This window comes from Bipolaris maydis, assembly GCF_028858645.1.
Source record: "Bipolaris maydis strain C4 unplaced genomic scaffold PSV08scaffold_9, whole genome shotgun sequence".
Classification (NCBI taxonomy): Eukaryota; Fungi; Ascomycota; class Dothideomycetes; order Pleosporales; family Pleosporaceae; genus Bipolaris; species Bipolaris maydis.
This window is the reverse complement of record NW_027093865.1, coordinates 1,524,317-1,538,399: the sequence shown is the minus strand read 5'-3', so window position 1 is coordinate 1,538,399 and position 14,083 is coordinate 1,524,317. Positions and strand designations below refer to the sequence as shown.

General features: G+C 51.8%; 6 protein-coding genes across 6 annotated transcripts; 1 reads left to right on the top strand and 5 right to left on the bottom strand.

Moving 5' to 3' along the window:
* Positions 1 to 295: 295 nt before the first annotated feature.
* On the bottom strand, positions 296 to 3,837 carry PSV08DRAFT_225886 (uncharacterized protein; the record flags this gene model as incomplete). The annotated part of the gene is made up of 3 exons (XM_066092199.1): positions 296 to 1,141; positions 1,194 to 2,309; positions 2,362 to 3,837. The coding sequence occupies 3 exons, from the start codon at positions 3,835 to 3,837 to the stop codon at positions 296 to 298; spliced, it is 3,438 nt and encodes a 1,145-aa protein (XP_065948957.1).
* A 397-nt stretch (positions 3,838 to 4,234) lies between these two features.
* On the bottom strand, positions 4,235 to 5,978 carry PSV08DRAFT_248777 (uncharacterized protein; the record flags this gene model as incomplete). The annotated part of the gene is made up of 4 exons (XM_066092374.1): positions 4,235 to 4,600; positions 4,722 to 4,875; positions 5,336 to 5,630; positions 5,921 to 5,978. 4 exons carry the CDS (start codon positions 5,976 to 5,978, stop codon positions 4,235 to 4,237), a joined length of 873 nt encoding a protein of 290 aa, XP_065948956.1.
* A 170-nt stretch (positions 5,979 to 6,148) lies between these two features.
* On the bottom strand, positions 6,149 to 7,700 carry PSV08DRAFT_353037 (uncharacterized protein; the record flags this gene model as incomplete). Its single annotated transcript, XM_066092855.1, has 3 exons — positions 6,149 to 6,589; positions 6,645 to 6,875; positions 6,924 to 7,700. The coding sequence occupies 3 exons, from the start codon at positions 7,698 to 7,700 to the stop codon at positions 6,149 to 6,151; spliced, it is 1,449 nt and encodes a 482-aa protein (XP_065948955.1).
* Positions 7,701 to 8,199: 499 nt separating this feature from the next.
* PSV08DRAFT_310601 (uncharacterized protein) lies at positions 8,200 to 8,881 on the bottom strand. Its single transcript, XM_014228598.1, has 3 exons — positions 8,774 to 8,881; positions 8,425 to 8,713; positions 8,200 to 8,370 (listed from the first exon to the last, which is right to left on the bottom strand). Exons 1-3 carry the CDS (start codon positions 8,834 to 8,836, stop codon positions 8,318 to 8,320), a joined length of 405 nt encoding a protein of 134 aa, XP_014084073.1. The 5' UTR covers positions 8,837 to 8,881; the 3' UTR covers positions 8,200 to 8,317.
* A 461-nt stretch (positions 8,882 to 9,342) lies between these two features.
* Positions 9,343 to 9,898, bottom strand: PSV08DRAFT_392798 (uncharacterized protein). The gene has a single exon (XM_014228597.2). It carries the CDS (start codon positions 9,892 to 9,894, stop codon positions 9,406 to 9,408), a length of 489 nt encoding a protein of 162 aa, XP_014084072.1. The 5' UTR covers positions 9,895 to 9,898; the 3' UTR covers positions 9,343 to 9,405.
* A 1,909-nt stretch (positions 9,899 to 11,807) lies between these two features.
* On the top strand, positions 11,808 to 13,784 carry PSV08DRAFT_310575 (Mur ligase; the record flags this gene model as incomplete). The annotated part of the gene is made up of 2 exons (XM_014228596.2): positions 11,808 to 11,865; positions 11,919 to 13,784. Coding segments are annotated over 2 exons (1,450 nt in total), but the record flags the coding sequence as incomplete, so codon positions are not given.
* Positions 13,785 to 14,083: the final 299 nt, after the last annotated feature.

Here is a 14,083-nt window from a genome sequence, read left to right as displayed (position 1 = left end):
CGGAGGAACTTCTCCCTCCCGTGTACACAAACACCCTCCCCCGTCAACCTCATAAAGAACAAGTAACACCTCAAGACCATCACATGAGAGCCTCAAGATACAGTAAAATGGCAGATTACACACATATATTCCCATTATCTACAAGAGATACTAACCACTTACTTTGATCAATAACCCTTCCACCCAACTCTATTACACACAAGAAAAATCGTAACGTCGTCATCCAAAAAAAGGTCCATGATATCTGAGCCAAAAAAAAAAAACAAGAAAAACACGAGGCAGAAAAATCTTTCTCTTAAAACTTCTTCGCCTCAGCAGTAGTGGTAGCAGCAGCAGCAGTACTCGCGTCATCACCGACTACAACAATAGCCGGGGCAACCGCCTCCTCGACATCTCTCTCCTCCTTGAGCTCCTTGTTGCGACGGAAGGTGAACAAACTCTTAACCTTGCTAGCTGCAGTGCAGCAAAAGCGGTATACAATGACAACAGGCTTGCCAACGATGCTCGCAATGACAGCGAACCACTCATCGGGGAAGAAGCGGATAAGGACGGCCCAGGGGATACAGACGAAGCCGACGACGATGCTGATAGCCCACTGAGTTCCATCGATGCCTCCGGGCTTGATCTGGAAGGCGCGGCCGCCGACGAAGATGATGAGGATTTGGAGGCCGATGATCAGGATGACGATGCCGATGAAGAACCAGTTGCGGAGAATGCCCTCGAGCACGTTGAGCTTGTTGTCGAGACGGCGGTTGTTGAAGATGTTGAAGATTTGCATCCAGACGAAGCAGTTGAAGATGAGCGTGTCGAGCTCGAGCTGCATGTTGGGGTCGGAAAGGTCGTAGTCGAGGATGTCGCCTCCGGCAAAGTAGAGCACGAAGATGACGGTGATCTTGTAAATGTTTTGACCCATGATTTGCTTCCACATGGTGGTTGTGATGAGAGGACCTCTGCCTTGGGGTGGGCGGTCGAGAATCTTTTCCGTCGGCGGGTCGGTGGCGAGGGCAAGGGCTGCAAAGGTATCCATGATGAGGTTGACCCAGAGGAGCTGTACGGCTCTGAGAACAGGCTTCATTTCATCATCGTAGACGGCTGTGACGAATGCGAGTACGACAGCAGTGATGTTGACGGTGATTTGGAACTGTTTTCGTCAGTATTGTGAGCTAGAGAGAACCTAGTGTAGTGCGACTTACCTGAAGGAACTTTTGCACCGCATCGTTGACCGCACGTCCCCACATGAGAGCTGTGATGATAGAAGTAAAGTTATCATCCATGAGAATGATCGAGGATGCCTCCTTGGCAACCTCTGTACCAGAGTTCATCGAGAAACCAATGTTGGCGGCCTTGAGCGCGGGAGCGTCATTTGTACCATCTCCAGTAACGGCGACGATCTCACCAAGAGTCTTGAGACGTTGAACGAGGATGCGCTTGTCTTCTGGCGAAGAACGAGCCAGCACCTGGAGTCGGGGTAAGATCTCATCCAGTTGTTCTTCGCTAAGACGGCGGAAGTCGGGGCCTTCCATGACCAGACCGCCCTCGGTGTAGATAAGACATTCCGTTGCGATAGCTTTAGCCGTCTGCATGTTGTCACCGGTAACCATGCGAACCGTAACGCCTGCCTTTTGCGCCTTGCGGACAGCATCAGGAACACCAGGGCGAATGGGATCCTGAATACCGACAACGCCAAAGAAGATGAAATCGCGGAGCAGAGAAGCGAAAGAAACACTGCCACCTTCAGTCATCTCAGCACTGGCTGGGGGCCATTGTTCGAAGTCGCGGTATACAAGTCCAATAGTCCTGAGCGATCTGCTAGCATACTCGTTGATGGTATCAGTGAGGTTCTGGCGTTCACCGTCTGTCAGGGGTTGAGTCTCGAGGGTAGCAAAGTTGGCGCAAGAAGAAGAGAAGCCGAGAAGAATTTCAGACGCTCCCTTGACAACAAGGCGGTAGTTTCCATTCTGGAGCTTAAGGACAGCACCCATGCACTTCTTTGCTGAATCAAAGGGAAACATGTGCATAACTTGTTGGTTGTCGCGAGTCTCTGCCAGGGAAACGAGGCCGAAGTGGTCCTTGGCGAACTGAAGCAGGGCAGTCTCTGTCTTGGATCCAACGAAGCATGGCTTTCCGTCTTCTTGTCCTTCAAAGGCCGTTGAGTTGATAGCGACAGACTGTGTGATAAGGTCCTTTGCAACTGGTGTAACCTTTGATGCCCATGCCGAAATGGGTTCGTCCTTCTCCGAGACGGTATCGGCATGGACGAATCTAGTGTTGCCGAAGGTACCAGCGACGACAGTCATCCTGTTTGTTGTCTACATAAAATGTTAAAATCTGACTCAGTGTGCATAGATAAAAAATACTTACCAAAGTACCAGTCTTGTCCGAGCAGATGGCAGTGGCATTACCCATGGTCTCGCAGGCTCGTAGAATTCTCACAAGGTTATTCTCCTTCAACATCTTGGTTGTGGCGAAGGCAAGGGCCAGGGTGACAGCAAGAGGAAGTCCTTCGGGAACGGCTACGACGATGATTGTTACCGCAACGATGAGGATGTCCATGAAAGCGGAGCCCTTGGCCGCAGCATCTCGGGTATCGCCATCCAATCCACCTACGAAGCGGAACAGCAGAACGAAGAAGAGAATCCCAGCGGCAGTAGTTCCGAGTTTGGCAATGGCCATAGCGAGGCCGCCCAACTTTTCCTGAAGAGGAGTCGTCTCGATCTCGACGCGGACTGACATCATGATTCTGCCAAAGCTACTGTGCTCTCCAACAGAGGTAGCCATGAAGGTACCTACGCCTTCGAGCACCTTGGCGCCAGAGATGATGAATGGGTCGAGATCCTTGACCGATTGACCAGACTCCATGGCTTTTGTGACAACCGCGCCGGGTGTTTTGCGCATGGCATCCGACTCTCCTGTAGCGGAGGATTCATCGCACTTGACGTCTGAGCCATCGACAAAGATACCATCGACAGGGATAATGTCGCCCGGCTCCAAGTGAATGATGTCTCCGGCTAGGATATCATAGATGCTGATCATGACGATTTTCCCAGACCGTGTAACCTTGACATCGCGCTGTTCCTTCTTTGCATTGAGCCTTGCAAAGGCCTGTTCTTTTTGCCAGTCATTCACTGCCGTAACGAGAACCACGATGACTATGGCTACCACAACAGCAGTGCCCTCTACCCAGTCGACGGGTGTCGGGGAGCCAGGGGGATGATCTGCTCCAAATGTTTCATAGAGACCAAGCGCCAGTGAAATTACAGCCGCGATGGTAAGAACTATGAGGACAGTGTCGTTGTACGCGTTCCATACCAACTTCCATAGCGGAGTGGCTTTCTTTGGTGGTAGAGCATTTCGTCCGTGGATACGGATCCGATCCTCAAATGGCTGTCCGTCTCTCGGTAATCGGTCCGATGTCTTCTCCTTGGGGGTTGCATGCGGGTTCGTTGCTTCGTCAAAAGAAATCTGTCGTGGCACTGTGGATTCGTCGGCACTGAGTCCAGTGTGGATATCTGATTGCAAGCCGGCTGCGATTCCTTGCAGGCCGCCGAGAGCATGATATACTGCAAGTGACTTGGGGTTGAGAAGCTTGCTCAGCTGTGATGGTCGAAAGGCGAAGGGGTTGTCTGTATCAGACGCGGCTTCTGCCCGCAGCTCTTGCTGCACTGCTGCATCATACTCTGATACGACTGTCGATACTCCACTGGTGGACGCATTACTTGGTGATATTGGTGTTCGGAAGGGATCTGATGTTTGTGAGGTGATTGTATCGGCCTGGCTAAACGCGCGTTGCCGTGTGTTGATCTGGAGTGTCGGCGGGGCCAACTTGCCCGTCTCCATGGTGAAGATGGAAAAGGGAGATACAAGTCAGGTAACACTGCTGCCGCTAGGTCTCAAAATATTCGAAGTAGGGGTATATACTAGATACTAGTAGTAGTAGATAGCGGTGAGTGCACGTGAAGGTGAAATGATGGCCGGGTCTGACACGTCGAGGGGCGCGCCTGGAGCCGCCATATAGTACACTGGCTTCCAAGTGGGCTGTGTATTTGTTTGCCCCATAACCAAGCCTGCTGGGCGCTTGGTGCCGGTATGGACCTGCCTGATGATACAAGCTCTGCCAGAGGGCTGCTTGGCGCGGTACCGCCTCTGTGAGGGTTCGGGCTTTTTTCGCCATGACTGTAGATGCAGGCCAGCAATGTTGCGGCCGTGGCACGGGTTGCAAGACCCTGGCCAGCTCCTATCGTCGTGGTGGACGCTGAGCTGGCGAGTATTCGCCAAGATAGGCCAGAGGGATTGCTTTGGCGACTAGAACCGTTGAAGGCGAGATGGGCACAAGACAAGCTGCCCGGCGGTCTTGGAAGGGGGCAGTGCAAAAGCTCTCCGCGCCTTGGAGCACGGACGCCGCCCAGCTTCCGCTCCGGCACACTTGTATGGCTTGTAGAATGCCAGAAGACATTGTATGGACATTTGAGCAGGTTGAAACCGAAAGAATGGTGAAGATGCGATAGGGACCATGCGTTTGGAGACTACATGTAGATCGATGCTCTAGTTTCAGGCACTGAGCATAGTGATTGGCTGGAGCCTGCGGCTTAGCTGCGTGGCGCTGCGTGGCGCATGTGCTTAGCCTCAAATCTCTATTGTCTGCGATTGGCTGGACCCGCTACGCCACAAGGGGCGAGCTGAGGACAGGGCTGGCAAAGCTGAATAGTCTACTGTATACGTACTATGTAGCATTCGCCTCGTGCTGCGGCGTATACTGGAATGCTACCTGGAGTCTCTTGCCACCTTGCGAGATTGCCAGGCTGCTGGCCCTGGAATGCTGTAATCTCTCTCTCTTTGCATGCTTTTGTTCGGTTAATTTCAGCCGCGTGTAATTGGCTGCATGCACACTGTAGTAGCCCTATACTTAACGTTTGCAATCCGGAACACTTCAAGCAACACTTCTGTTTGCAGGCTGCCCGCTGTCCAAGACGGCTCGTTTTTTTTCTTCTTGAAACTACTCGGATAGAACTTGGTCGTGGTCAGCAGTCTGCCTCGCCTCGGCAGACTCAACTAATCGGCCTTATTCCGAGCACTCCACGTCTCGCGTTCCGCACCAGACAGAGTTGCTGACCTGGAAAGTGACTACAACTTGTGTCCACGCCAGGCACCTCGTGGCGATGAATAGCTCCTGACTGTGGCCACTCGCATGACGGAAGCCCCTTTCACAGCCCGGCGACGCGAATGACGATGAGGTACCACACTGTGCCGCAGCATATTCTCTAGGACGGTGAATGAGTAGTACGCCCAGGCCGGCTGAGGGTTCTACCGAGGTCTAGCCTCTCCAACGGGTCCATACCGGCAACTCGCCGCTCTGTAGAAATTCCCAAGGCATCTCCTAGCGGTCGTTGAGCGCAATGAGGAAAGAGGCCCGTGAGCAATATTCGAACATGTTGGAGTGAACTGCATGCCCATCTTGGCTAACCGATTCTGAAACCCGATGCACGTCCCGGCAGCTACTATATGCCGGGTGATGTCATAGTTGTGCAAATCGAACCCGATCCCCTCACATGCACGGCTACCAAGACTCTCCAACTTGACATCACAATCGGGCTGGAAGTAGCTACCTGAAATGGTTCGCGTCAGCCATGGCACTGATTTCCACGTGTAGCCAATGTTACGCACATGTCTGACCGCGCTGACAAGGCGGCGCCCAAGGCTGTGAGCACTAGCCAGTCACGTAATTTCAGCGCCTCTGTGCACTTCCCCAAGTCGGCCTATCCAACATTGCGGAGGCGTACGCCGTCGAGTGAAATTATCGACTGAAAGACAATGTCATCATGCAATGAAAGTGGCTTTGAATAAGAATGGCTGACGTTGTTATAGCTGTTCAAGCCATCTATGTATGCACTACTGAGTCTTCAACACATTGTTGTCTACTTACACCTAGCTTTAGCCAGCCACACTAAAGAGTGCCTCTTCCACTCGCCGATCAGATACATGTTCTTCCTACTTCTACACGTGCCGACTGAGCACATTGCACAGCCTTCATATACAGAATATCCCGGTCCAAGTGGCAAATCTACATCACCCTCTAGGCAGTCTCCATTTGTCCCCTTATGCGCTGCCATCTTTCATCACGACTGCACCATAAGCCTAGAGCAAGGCAGAATCACTGCCCTGAAAGATGGACCTTCTTATTCGGCGTGTCCTCAGCCTCAATGTATCCGTACTTGCGCTTCTCGCCTCGCTTGTCCTCAACCCCCTTTTTCTTGTCCAGGAATCTGTCTTCACTGCTCGCACGTGACACAGGCTTGACACCACCACCATTATCTTTCGGATAAGGTGATTTGCTCTCCGAACTCTGTGTCTGTGTTTGCTCTCGGTTGTCTGCGTTACCCGTGTGTAGTTTGTCGTTCTTGATTGGCTCTGCAGCTATGCCGTTTTCTGTTGGGTACGCGGTGGGTGCGTTAAAGGGCTTGTGGGTCCTCGGCACGCATACTGCTTTGGACTTTGGCAGTCCTGGGTGTGCATCGGTATTCATTTGACATGGGGTAATGGGGTTTGTGCAAGGGCTTATTGGTGCTGCTAAGTCGGAGTCAGGCCCGAATAGCTTGCATTGGTCAGTCGGCAACAGAGCATACGCAGATATGAAGGGGAAACATTACCTCGTCGTCTAGTTGTGGACTCATTCTCTTTGTTCTGGCTTCGTTGGTGGTTATTGGGTTGCCTTCGATGGTATTCAAAGTCTCGTCCCTCGGCCGAGTTTGGTTGGTTCCTCTCTCGAGTTGTTTCCCCTTTGTATCTGGTCTAGGTGTCTTCGTAATGGTGTCGTTGGGTTTGTTGTCCTCGTCTGTATTCCTCTTACATGACACCAGTGAAGCCAAAGCGAGAATAGCCTGTACAGATCAGAACACTTGACTCTAAATGGGAAGAGGCATCCTTACCTTGAAGTCCATGAGCTTGACATCACCTGCATGCGAGCTGTGAACAAGTCTCTTCAGCTGCTGGATGTCTGAGTCACAATCGTCAATCTGCTTCTCGAGAGCAGCAACAGCGATCTCAATCGCATCATCAGTCTTCAACAGCGGGAAAAGACCATCCAGCGCCGTTTTGGCAATCCACCTACGCTCTTTTAGCGATCGAATTGCGTTGTTAGCCATACGTTGGCGTGAACTGTTTTGGCAAGGGGCAGGCCGTTTGGCTGTCGCAGCTTCTGTAGCAACTATATCAGGCCTAGGCGACGTAGACTTGGGCTTTGAGGGAGCGTTATATACTCTATCCTTTTTATCATTTGTGTCCTTCTTAGCCTTGGGCTGTGATATTGGAGTAGCAACTGTAGCGGATCTGGGCAACGCAGACTTGGGCTTCGAAGAAGCATTATATAATCCATCCTTTTTCTCAGTTGCAATCTTCTTAGTCTTGGGCTGTGAGATTGGACCAGCAGTCTTGCCAACCGCATCATTGCGCTGTCTTATTCTTGAGGCCGCATTCTTTCCGATCAGGATCCGACCAGAAGTGTGCGCGTTGTGGGTTGAGTCAGGATCTTTGTGCGGGATCGGATCAAGACTGGAAGGCTGCTTGGAGGATGTTGCTGCTTTCCTAACTGCGTCGGCGGTAGCCGTCATCTGCTTGATCTCTGACCCTCTGTTGACAACTTTGACCTGCTTGACAGCAGGCTTGGGCTTTGCAACAGAAGCGTTGAATTTGTTGGTTGATACCATTGTTTTCAATATAGGAGAAAAAAAGATAATCATTTCGAATGGGCGAACGAAGTATATTTATGATGTTGATGTGCAGAAGTTGTCAGTTGAATAAAGTTTACATTCGGCTTGTGGGTTTCGTTGCGTAGAGACGACCAAGACATTGTGAAGGACATAGTATAAAGCGGTTTCCTTTCGTGAAAGCTATAGTGTTAATGTACAGTGGGCTTGTGGTGGTGAAAGCAAACAAGTGAATGGGGGCCTAAGACAGAGATGATGGTACTCAACATGAAAACGCGCTTTGAGCATAGCTTATGAATCTAACCAATAAAAGCAATGAATAAGAACCAGGCAACATAAAGTGTAGGGAAAGGCCGGGAAGAGGCAGTCATGCGCCGTATTGAGTGAAGACATCATGTTGTTGTATTCACGACCAGGCGTGTTGGCCAACGACCTGTGCGTTCGAATTTTCGTATAGCAGACACTCATGTTTGTTTTTGATTGTGATTGCAGAGGTTTGAATGTGAGGTCCTCTTGGACATATATTTCATGACATCGTATTGCATTTGTTGTTTGCTCATAACTCAGTTATCCAACTGGAAACCGTAGAGTGTACATTCATAGATCATATATAATGTTTAGAGCTCCTCCTTTGCAACGCCGTCAATGGAAACGAGCTCTGATTCGAAGACTGCCAAGAGTTAGTTCAGAAGCATCTGCAATGTGGCGACTCAACCCGACTTACTCAGAACGCTGTTGGGGGGAATAGGACCAGCACCCCGCTCGCCGTATGCCCACTTGGGTTGGATGGTGAGTTTCCTCTTCTCACCGGGGCACATATCCAGAAGTCCCTGGTCCCAGCCCTTGATGACCTGGCCTGAGCCGACGGTGAAGCTCAAGGGCGAGCCACGACCGTATGAAGCATCGAACTCGGTGCCGTCTGTAAGAGTACCGCGGTAATGGACGTGGATCTTGTCGCCAGCCTTGGTCGCGCGAGAGCACTTGGCCTCAGTAATGACTTCGGTCTTAAGGTACTATAGACATTGTCAGTATGTTATGCTCGACATACGCATGCCATAACCGGCTCTACTTACCTCGTTGTTGATGATGTCAGCAACGGCGGCCGTGGCCAATGCAAGAAGTATGGTGACCTTCATTTTGACGGGTTGGAGGGATGTGGAGGTTTCTTTTTTCCGAGTAAGCAAAGAGTGTATGGAGAAAGGCGACGTTGCAATGGCGGCGCGACGGATGGCGGTGGCCCATGTGGGGAAGCATGCCAAGCAGCCATGTGGCCCTAACAAAGCTGGCTGGGGGTGCTAGGTGTTGGACCTTGCCGATCTAGCTCCCATCTCTACATCTAATTACTTGTAATTACTATTTAATATATTCTACCGCTCGACGAAAGTTGACTGAATTATTACGCGTGTCAAAACATATTGCGCAACACACATGTTTTGCTCTGACAACCTCGCCAACACAACTATGCGCCCCATGAGTTTGTATGCCAACCACATCTTGGATGTTTGCTAGGGGTATTATTTTGTGGGTCTTTGTCCCAGGAGAAAACTACATATAGCACTGCTATCCAGTAGCATTAGAACCATCCAAACGTCTACTGTACACTCAACAAAGAAACACAAGAAAGGTAAATGTCGTAAAGATGCGCCCGTGCATCCTCCAGAAAGCCGTCCCGTATAGAACTTATAGCACCTGTATCACTGCCACGTCAATAATAAACACCCTTTTTCAATCCAATCATCCCCTGTTCTCTGCCCTTTCCATCTACAGTCTTTAACCCATATTCCCTAATTTCTCCATTTTCCAAAGCCACTCCCCCAACTATGGCCACAGCTTCCACCTGCTTCCGCTGGTTGCTGGCCATGACCGAACAGTTGAAACTCCCAAACTTTGGTAACCCCATTGCGATGCCGGGAAATCGCATAGACTTGATGGGATTCCCAGTGCAGTCAAACCCTGGCCATAGGGTGCAAAGAGTGCCTTCGTCCGGCCCAAGCGATTCGATGCCTTCGGGACTACCCTGGATGTGACAATCGGTGTTAGGCTGAGTCCAGCTACACTCTCCCGAGAAATTGGGATCTGTGCATGTGTAATATGCTCCTGGGAGGCCGCGACGAGTGAGGCGCGATACTGAAGACGCCGAGGTTGTGTTGAGTATGGATAAGAGGGCGGTTAGAGTGATGGCGATGGTATACATGACGGGGTTTTGTCGGACAATGGCAATGGCAATTAAGAATTATTCTGGAAGATGTGCTCCCTGCAGAGGTTTGCGTGTTTGAGTGAATGTTGCTTCCAAGAAACCAGGCTGGAGTTGTTGAAACCGTGTTTTATTCCTTTGTAAGCTGACTTGTTCGCGACAGGGCCCTTGCACAATGCCGTACACAAAGAATTGCTGATGCTGATGTGTATGCGTATCTTTGAGCGAATGGGGGGGTCTGGTGCGTCTAGCACAAAGACCGAATGTAATCCTTTGGTCGCCACCAATCAACATTGGCAAAGGAATGTATGAATGCGATGAATAGCTCCATGGCGAAGTATCCGCCACGGTTGCTCAACAGGCCATTCGAAAATCGCGTGAATGTGTGGGAGGCAAAAAAAGCACAAAATAGCAAAACGGCCAGAAACTGGAGATGGACGAGGATAATATGTGCTGCAGTGACCCGGGCGGTGCTCCGCCATGATGGGGTGACCAGGATAGATATTGATCCGTGAAACGTCGATCCGGCGGGGCTAAGGAAGGATGCGACCAAAAAGGTCGCAGTACTCGCAAGCTTGGCTCCCAACTCATGTTGCAGCCGCATTGTGTCTCAGTTGCGCAGAGACAGGTACGTACGTAGCTTGCGTTGTCAATGTGGAGGCTATCAGCGCTGGATGGGATTTGGCACCTGGCTTGACAGGCATGACATGGATTAGTTGATATGATCGTCAGGAACAAGGTTACCGGACGGCTGTAGTACACTGTCAACGGCGCAACTGAGCGGGTTGATGTTCTAATACGAGTAATGTTGTATACCTTATTTAGACTTTCTGCGGCTTGTCGAGGCAATGCACTCTTATCTGCATGCTGTTCAAGTTTGACAGTTGTTAACAGTGCGGCGTATACAGCACTATTTGCCGGGCAAAACCAAGCCTTTTGTTGAAATTGCGTTGGTGATAATCAATGCCATTCGGTCCTGGGAGATCTCTTGGTAGTAAGAATTTAGCCATTTGTCATACTGCTGATCTGGACAATCGGTTTGAGATGAGGATGTGCCTTGTTGGCAATGCTCTCACCAGGCACAGGAACATGTTTCCTTATCCATTATATGTCATTGTATATGTGGAAGAGACACAATGTTGCAAGATGCGATAAGTTTTGTTGCTGTTTACAGGACCCACGGAAACAGCGGTGTTTGGGGTCAAGAGCTGAGGGCGAGATTGAGGTCATTTTTCGAGGCTGAACTCGAAGCCTCGAACTGAAAGGCGCCGATCTACTCCAGCAAGACGCCGCAGCATTGCCTGGCCGAGCAAAGTGAGTGGGCGTGTGCCTCAAGGGCAAAACCAGCCTTCTTGTCTGGGAACGGGTGGTGTGGAGAGCATTATCGCAGTTGCTCCACGCTGGGTTGCGTGCTCCGAAGCGACAAAACGCAACACGTTTTGGCTACGTAGGCCGGACTGGGATGGGCTGGACAAAACCAGGGCTGACGATCAGACGGATGTGCGGTTCGGCTGCGATGGGAGGCCAGGTTCCGCTCCCGCGAAGGTCGTGTTTGCAGTGTGCAGTGTGTACATTGTGCGGACACAGCGAGCACTCGGCGGTTCACAGAACGGCTGGGGGAATGCGCCAAGGCCGGCACTATCAAGGGCGACATCGGCTGTTGACGGATCCATTCTGCGAACAAAAGCGCAGCCGCATGTCCGCTACGCAAGCAGCAGGATGCCCCCATGTTGAGAGCCTCGAGACGCCTGTTCTACCACAGCACCGCCACCATGGAGAAGCGTGACTATGCGGTATGCCCGCCATGAGACACACTCAGAGTGGAGCTGACGGGCATAGGCTGCCGTCGCGGCGTTGAATACGCTGCAGTCAAACTTCTCCATCGTCGATGCGATACGCAAATCTGGCCGGGGTATGAACAAGCAGGCCATTCCCGAGATGATTGAGTGGTGTCGCAAGGTTGGATATGAGGTGTGCGGCTCCCATGACGCCCACGCGAGCATTGCAATTGACCGGATTTCCAGCCCTCCGAATTCGACTGCCTGAGGCCTGTACACATTGCGGGAACAAAAGGTAAAGGCTCGACCAGTGCCTTCATCTCGTCAATCCTATCGCAGTATGCCACTCCCGCCGGGGCCCAGGCGCGGCCACCCTCCAAAATTGGACTCTATACCTCGCCGCACCTACGCTTCGTTCGCGAGCGCATACAGATCAACAATGAGCCACTATCCGAGGAAAAGTTTGCAAAGTACTTCTTTGAGATATGGGACAAGCTCGAAGCTGCGGCGCAGACAGAAAATGCGCCCACCGACGTGCCAACAAAGCCAGTCTATTTCCGCTATCTGACGCTCATGGCGCTGCATGCATATCTGAAGGAGGGAGTGGACTCAGCCGTCATCGAGTGCGGCATTGGTGGCGAGTTTGATAGCACCAACATCTTGACCAAACCCACTGTGACAGCCGTGACCAGCCTGGGTATCGACCATACGGCAATGCTGGGTTCCACACTGCCAGAAATCGCATGGCACAAAGCTGGCATATTCAAGCCGGGCAGTGTGGCAATTACGGCGCGCCAAAAGGATGAGGCCATGACTGTGCTTCAGGAACGAGCTGCAGAAAAGGGCGAGCAACTACTTGTCGTTGATGTGCACCCGGCGCTGGCCAAGGATGAGATTAAATTAGGGCTGGGCGCAGCATTTCAAAAGATCAACGCATCAGTAGCCATCGCTGCCGCGGCCGCTCATTTGCGTGCGCTCGGTCACTCGTCTATTCCAGACCCGACGGCCGTTGCCCACATTGAGCTTCCCGCTGAGTTTGTTCGCGGTCTAGAGCAGGCGCGCTGGGCAGGCAGGTGCGAGGTACGACGGGAACCCAATGTGGCATGGCATATCGATGGAGGACATACCATGGAGAGCATTGAGGTGACTGGCCAATGGTTTGCAGAGCAAATCAGAGCTGCAACTTGGACAGCCACATCCGACCCAAGGGTGCCTCGGATACTCATCTTCAACCAACAAACTCGAGATGCAAGTGCACTGGCAAAGGCCTTGTATGCAACTCTCCAGAGCGGCATGACTACCGGCTCGACCTCGCCCTTTACTCATGTCATTTTCACTACCAACCAGACGTTCAGCGAGGGCTACAAGCCGGACCTCGTCGCCATCAACACTAACCAGCAAGATGTGGACACGCTCGCTGTGCAGAAGGCGCTTGCGGCGACATGGTCGGAGATTGATAGCACGGCAAAAGTGCACGTACTGCGTACTATTCAAGAAGCCGTAGCAACGGCAAGGAGCGTAGCGCGCGAATACGCAGCGAATGCAGGAGTTGATGCTGAAGTCATGGTCTTGGTTACTGGCAGCTTGCATCTAGTGGGAGGCGCGCTTGAAGTATTGGAGACGGAGAGGGCGCAGTAAGTGGTGGTTGGATACGGATACCCATGGGCATGGAGGAGTTGTAAATGCGCTTCAACATGCGCTGAGCGGGGGACACGAGAGCCTCAACGCAGAGAGGGGTTGAGTTCTTGGTGGAGAAATTAGCCCAGTGTCGAATTGACAGATGGATGGAAATGAAGCCAGATTGCCTTGTTGCTGGTCATGCTGGCGATGCTGCAATGACTCAGCCGATGGCCTGGCCTTTGTAAAGCGGCATGAGATGGGATCAGCGTGTGAGAGCACTGCATCTGACGTTTGTCTGGCCCCATCTTTCTCGTCTTGGTATGTCTCCACACGGCTGTCGGGAAACGTCGGACCTGATGTTTTCTTGAACAATAGCCCACCGGCCGCGCATCGTCATGCATCCATCAGAAGCCGTTGTAGCCGACTAACTGTCGGCTGCTCCATGTTGCAGTGAAGCAAATGTTACATCTCAGGCCGCACTAAACACTTCTCAGCAAAGCAGCAAAGCACATCTAGAGTCTGACCAGTCTCGTCATCATCGTCACCATGTCAAAACGGAGCACCCGTGTGGCTGTCTGCGTGTGGCGCTGGCAGTCAAACTCCGGGGTCGAGTGCCTTGGCGGCCAGGGCACCGCCGTGTGGTTGGACGATGACGGTGCGGAAGAGCCGCTAGCCGCCAATCGACTGGTTCTCCCCATGTCATATAGCCCGAACAACTCCCCATCACCGTCGTATTGTAGTTATACACACGACACTTCGTCTTCCTGGAGATTTTGCTTGCCTTTGATCCC